The sequence below is a fragment of the Phragmites australis genome, chromosome 9 (genome assembly GCF_958298935.1).
Source record: "Phragmites australis chromosome 9, lpPhrAust1.1, whole genome shotgun sequence".
Lineage (NCBI taxonomy): Eukaryota > Viridiplantae > Streptophyta > Magnoliopsida > Poales > Poaceae > Phragmites > Phragmites australis.
Window position 1 is genome coordinate 19,039,761 of NC_084929.1, and position 6,443 is coordinate 19,046,203.

At 44.3% G+C, this 6,443-nt stretch overlaps 1 protein-coding gene across 1 annotated transcript; it reads right to left on the bottom strand.

Annotated features, from left to right (window-relative positions):
- Positions 1–1,264: 1,264 nt before the first annotated feature.
- LOC133928727 (ERBB-3 BINDING PROTEIN 1-like) lies at positions 1,265–5,169 on the bottom strand. Its single transcript, XM_062375187.1, has 10 exons — positions 5,010–5,169; positions 4,787–4,883; positions 4,148–4,232; positions 3,912–4,061; positions 3,669–3,822; positions 3,177–3,392; positions 2,966–3,102; positions 2,792–2,883; positions 1,669–1,851; positions 1,265–1,467 (listed from the first exon to the last, which is right to left on the bottom strand). The coding sequence occupies exons 2-10, from the start codon at positions 4,881–4,883 to the stop codon at positions 1,403–1,405; spliced, it is 1,179 nt and encodes a 392-aa protein (XP_062231171.1). The 5' UTR covers positions 5,010–5,169; the 3' UTR covers positions 1,265–1,402.
- Positions 5,170–6,443: the final 1,274 nt, after the last annotated feature.

Below are 6,443 nucleotides of genomic sequence, written 5' to 3' on the forward strand. Positions count from 1 at the left end.
GGGGCAACTCGGTTGGCTCCTCCCCCAACCCTAGTTGTGCCCACCTATTTGACTCCTCTAAATAGCCCATGGTGCGCATGAACCCATGGGCCCGTTCCTGGCACTCCTTGGCCTTGCCCATCGACTAGCATCAACACCTATGCAAGCGTGCCTCCAAAGCCTTCTAGAACTATTCTCTCTCTATCAACTCTTTGAGCTTCCAAGCACATTCAGAAAAAAGCCTCTCTAAGATACTTAGAACGTAGTCTACCCATAACGAGGGATCAGAGATATCCCTTTTCACCGTCTTCCAAACTTTCGCAAGTCTACTTGTCACCTTTTTTGTTGCAGTTAGTCATTTCAGATGTTATGCCTAAATAAATCATTGCTACGATACCTTATATTTCGACACCAACACGGTTTGAATGTGAGTTTATTGGATCGTACAATTGGAAACCTCTCGATGGACGTCAAGGGCTCAAAATTCGAACACGGATGAGTAGGGCGGTGCCACCGAAATTTGTTTCCAACGGAGCTCGAACCTGGAACCTGCACCCGAACACAACTAAGAGCGCAGAAGACCAACCGGATGCAGGCTCGTTCGCACGTTAGCTGATGTTGAGTGCAAATTTGTCGCTCAGTAGTATCGAACTGTTGCGCTTCACACATTTCTGTTGCACCGGATCGAACGGTACTCTGGTGGCTGTAGGACCATCCGAAGTACAAGACATTCAAACCGTAGCACCTTCCATTCTCCTGAGTTCTGACTACTCTCCATTCGTCGTCCATGGCAGGCCACAGCAATAGCGTCACGGTCAGGGGGCATGATACGGTAGCCAGAATACAGCATCCCTAGCCAGAAATCCCAAGTGGCATCCCACACTAACCAAACATGACTCCTAATTATCATGAATTCCACTTCCTAACTCCGTTCGTCGTTCAGTACCTAGCGATTGCAAGATCAGCCACAAGCTAAACAAAGAGCTGCACGCGTCACTACACTGATCAATGCAACAAAAACCATACACCACTAGTGGACCCATATCATGCCGGTTGACGAAAGTATATGTACACTGAACATTTGTTTTTCGGTTGCTACATCTCCGCTATTGTCAGTATATGAAAACTCCAAAATCCGCCCGAAAGCTGCATCTTTCCAACGCTAAAGTTTTCAAGAGTAATTCCAAAAAACCCCTTACCAAAGAAACGTAAAATGAAGCAGAACAGAAAACTAAAATTAGACAACCCTCTCAGATAATTATCTGTGCCAATAGATGCGATAATGTGCAGCAAGACGGGTCATTTCTTAGACACTTCAAAAAGTATTCAATTTTCCACAACTGAATGTAATATAACACCATCAGATGCAGCGAAGAAACAAGAACAAAACTAGAGGTAGCAGTTTCAAAAATCAGAATTATTCCTAGCTTGGAGCACCATTTGTCGCCTCCTCCATAGGCTCTGCCTCTGCTGCATCTCCTTTCTTGCCTATATTCATGAGAAAACAAACTTGAATAAGTTGAATGAATTATACAAACTAAAACATACTGGTGAAAAGGTACTAAAGTGAGCCGCAGAAACTATCAACTGTCCAACTTCAAGTATGTAACCAATTTATCAAAAACAGCCTCAGCATTCAACTCAGAGCTACCAAAATAATTTGCTTCGTATTTACAGGGCAAGGCGAACCTTTCTTCTTCTTTCCACCACCCTTCTTCTTTGATTTCGTCCCTAAAGCAAGCCATGCCTTTATTTCAGCATTGTCTTCGATTGATTTTGTGGGACGTTGCTCCTGGAGTGGATGAGATGTGATCTTATCCGATCCATTTGGCATCAGCAACACAGTGAACTTTATGTGTGCAACAAGGTCACCTGCATTAAGCAACCATTATCACTACTTTCACAATAAACCACTAGGATTGATGACAACTGAAGCTTGTGGAAATTACAAATGAGCACACAAACCAATCAGTATCATAAGTGTACCATAGTTGTAACGGCGGTGTGGCGAGGTGCAGCAACCCACCACCTTCACAACTTTATAGCGCCTATGGCGTGTGGCATGGCAACACCATACACACATTGGTGTGGTGAATACACACATTATAGTCTAGGATATATGATCATCCACAATGATCTTTCTTCCTCTCCCTCTTCCTCATCTTCTTCAACTGAAGAACTAGTGTGCAGCTAAACAAAGACAAGAAGAATTAATAAGTGGGCTGCCAGGCTGTCCAGCCCACCAAGCCAGCCCACAAAACCAACCCCTCAACTCATTATCTTCTAACCCTAGCCCATCCAACCCATGTTAGCTACCCCCTCCTCCACTCACGCACGCAGCACAGCAGCAGCCGGCATATTAGCTATCCCCCTCCCCTCACACACGCAGCACACAGGTGGGCCGGAGAGGCGGGCGGATCGGCTGGCCGGAGATCCGAGGCGGACGCAGAGGCGGGGGCAGCTGGAGATCCGAGGCGGATGGAGATCTAGACGGCAGCTCAAGCGGCAGCAACGGCTCGGGCTAGGGTATCCTTATTCCCTCACCCTCTAATCCTCTATTGCACCCACCACAGGGCAAAACGGCGCCACACAACGCCAAACAGGCGCCACGGGAATACCACAGCACTATAGAGCACGCCATACACACCAGAGCCGTGGCATCCCCATGGCGAGACGCCATACTCTGCCACGTCGATATATCGACGTTATGGCGACGATATCTCAACACCATGACAACTATGTTAAAGACAACTTGACAAATTATTTCCAACATTCCACAGTGGTTCAAGTTGCAGGGATTGTATTTCTGTACCTGGCTTCTCATGAAGTACAGGGTATGGCTGCAATAGCTCATGATTCATGCATTCCACTAAACCTAAGCGTGCACGTTTCTCTTCCAATGCCCTGCGACAATTCACAACCATGTTTTAATAGACTGAACCAAAATAAGCCGCATCAGAACTCAGAAGTCCATGCAGTAGCAAACCTAGCAGTAAAAGGCATGATCGGGAACTTCTGGCTGATCTCACTGAAAATAAACCTCGACGCTTTCATCTTCAAGTGATAATTCTTGTCTACAGCCCTTTTGTAGATGGTGGTCTGCTTCTCATCCAATAACTTAGGCTGCCATGAATATTCAACAGAAATGTAAGTATGCAAAAGAAAATATGAGCATCATGCAAATAACAGCAATTCACCTTTCCCTCCCCAGTGCTGGTGACAATATCAATTGCATATACTTCATTTTCTTCAAATTCAGCATCATCAACCTTTGTATCAGCATTGGAGACACTAAGCACGACTTTGTTACCATCAATGACAAATTGTTTCAGCTGATGGCTAAGAACACCTTCCACAATTTTGCAATCGTAAGCAGCAGCAACTTTCTGAATTGCTTCAGTAACATCCTTGTTCTGCAGAAGGTATGGGGTGGGGATTAGTAAAAACCAACAAATCAGCACACCCACAAAACACACTAAGGATATTCTTGAGCAAGACGAGAAAGGAAGTTTGCAAGTTAGGTCACCACTAAACATATTTTTTGGGATACTACAACAAATATTAAATCACGAACAGAGAAAAAATAACATATTGCGTAGGGAGCAGGAAACAATTATGTAGCACTATTAAAAGACAGCTTCTGAAAGAAAAATCATCAAGAAAACTGCGATAATTTCTAAGAGATGTACCTTCTTCCCAGGTCTAACAAGCCTCGTTGCGACTTCTGCTGCTGTGTTGGCGGCAGCAAGAACATCAGCTGCTCTTCCGGAGACTGGCCCATTCGTAATTACATGTGTATGAGCCACCACAGCAATAAAACCATCAATATGGCAGCCCATATCTCTGTCAAATGATAAGTTAACTGTTGAGGTGCACAGTAAATTTGTCCCCCAAAAATCAACATGGCAGGAATAGTTGCAGCGAGACAATACATTTTAACCATATCATTTTCTTCCAGGACTGTGTCATCAGTGGCAAGTGGAGAGAAGTGGCAGACTATATTGTTCACGGATAAACAGGTTGGGAAAGCAATGCCCCTTTCAATCTTCCTCTTCGCATTCTTGTAGACATTCCCAGTTTGCCTGTTCCCAACAGGAACCCCAAGTAAGCAGGCAAGTCAGCAAGAAAGCAGCAATCAAGATAACCAAGACCAAAGAAGATTGATTACTCTCTTATGAAAGAGTCGCCCTTCTCACAAAGGTCAACAATCTTTGCTTTCGGCTTGCACTCAGAGATGACCTGCTTCAGAGCATCTGTACCGCAAGGGCAAAAAAACATTCGGTCTTACATTTCTTATATTAATATACATCATGGTGCTAAAGAAAAGACAACCCCCACACCCAAATTAAACGTCACACACTCCAAAAGCTTATATTACTCTCACCAAGCTTTGCCAACTAACACACTCCACGAATTTAACATGCACAAGGAATAAAACATGGCAAAAGAATGGCAAGAAAAAATGGAGCAAACAAGTAGCTCTAACATCCCAAGCAGAAGCCTCCAAGGCACCACCATTGATAAGGTCACACAACAGCTACCAGAAACCTATAAATACCAATTTATGTTCCTCACAAACTGCCACCACGGCCAATACTGAAAGCACAGAAAAATATAAGAATACTTGCACGGCTCACTAAATAGCTAAATCCAGCTACGGATAACAATTCGCAACATAACCAGTGGCAACCACCCCTGGAACAAAAACAACGCCATTCTCTCGGCGATACACCCTCCAAAAGACAGGGACAAGGCAGTAATAACGAGTCAACAGCCAAAGAAGTAAGGCTAGACAGGGCGAACTTACTGTTGAGGATTTCGGCGGCGGCCTTGTACTTGGTGACGACGTCGTTGGAGGAGAGGTCGAGCTCCTTCTCCTCCCGGACCTCATCGTCCGACGACATCTGCAGCACACCATAACGATACACCGAACCAAAAACGATCAGAAATTGCGAGAAAATTGCAGAAACACCAAAGGAAATGGATCGAATCGAGCCCGGAGAACGTAGAAGAAGATGAGGAATCCTCACTGCTTCGATCCGAGGCGGAGGCCGGAGGCTGGGAGAAGACTCGATGCGGCTGCGGCGGCGGGTGAGGGGTTTAGGGTTAGGGTTTGGGGGCGGCGGGGGTTTGGGCTTCGAGTGGGGTGGGGGGATTAGAATGGAGGCGAGGCAGCCGAGTGGGGGAGGCGGCGTCTGGCTAGGGCTTAGAGAGGAGGGGTGTCACTGTCGGGTGGGGCCGCAGGGCGGCGGGCGTGGACGGCAGCTAACTGGCAGATGGGGCCCGGACGTGCGGTCGAGATGGGGCTTATGGGCCTCATGGCTGGGATGTGCCGCGTGTTGGATTGGATAAGGCTTCGGGTGGGCCGCCGGAAGGAGAGTTGGTGCGGCCTGGGGCAACGGAGCCACGTGTGCGTCCGTTTGGTTCATGGATGAATTTAGACGGGACAATCCCATTTAAGTTTCGTAGGTATTTGGTTTGTGGGTAAAAGTGGATGAGGTGGTCAGAAAAAAATATATTCTCTCATTATATTAGATGGTCCGTCTAGCGAAATCGGCCGAATCAGCTTATCCATGTTTCGTTCGTTCATTCGTTGTCCCGTATATGAGTTCATGATATTAGTTTAACTCTCTATTTTATCTATGAACATAGGAGAGTTTCAAAAAATTTAAATATTTTTATGAGAAAACTAGAACTCACTAGTAACCTATTTAATTAGTTTGACTCAAAAGACTGAGCTAATATTTAATTAAAATTCTTAAAAACCCTACTTTTATAAATTCTACTAATTTTTAATGCTCAAATAAATTTTCAAAAATCTACAAAATTTCACTAATATTGTTCTCGTATGATGTACTAATTTATAAAAATATTTTCAACCCTAGGTTATTTGGTGAAAATATGAGTTCCTTTGTAATGCTTCATTTGTATGTATTTTTATCATTTCATGTAATATTTTTTTTAATTCAATTTGAATTAGAAAAATTAAAACCTTCACAAATTTATCCAATGCTTCAAAATCAAGGGGTAAGATCATCATAATCAACTCAGCTCAACCAATCTATCCAACCAAACAGAAAAATTGACTCATCCTATCCACTCTAATCCTACCAACCAAACAGAAAATTGGCTCATTACATCAATCACAATCAAATAGAAAATTGGATCATCCCATCTAAAAAAACATGGATGAACCTTTCTCATCTAACATCGCCCTCCAACCAAATGTACCCTTAAGAGTGATTGGTTGCCCATACGAATGCATCCTAGCTCAACAAATGCATATAATCTTAGAGAGAAAAGTGTTTGGTTATCCACATGCACTGTTCCAATATGGCTCCACGGATGCAAGTGTACGTTTGCAGCATGGCTCGGTGGATGCAGGCTACTGCATCCGCTGATGTAGACAGACCCACTTGCCAGTGTCACAAAATCACATTCATGTGAGCAACCAATTAGAATAT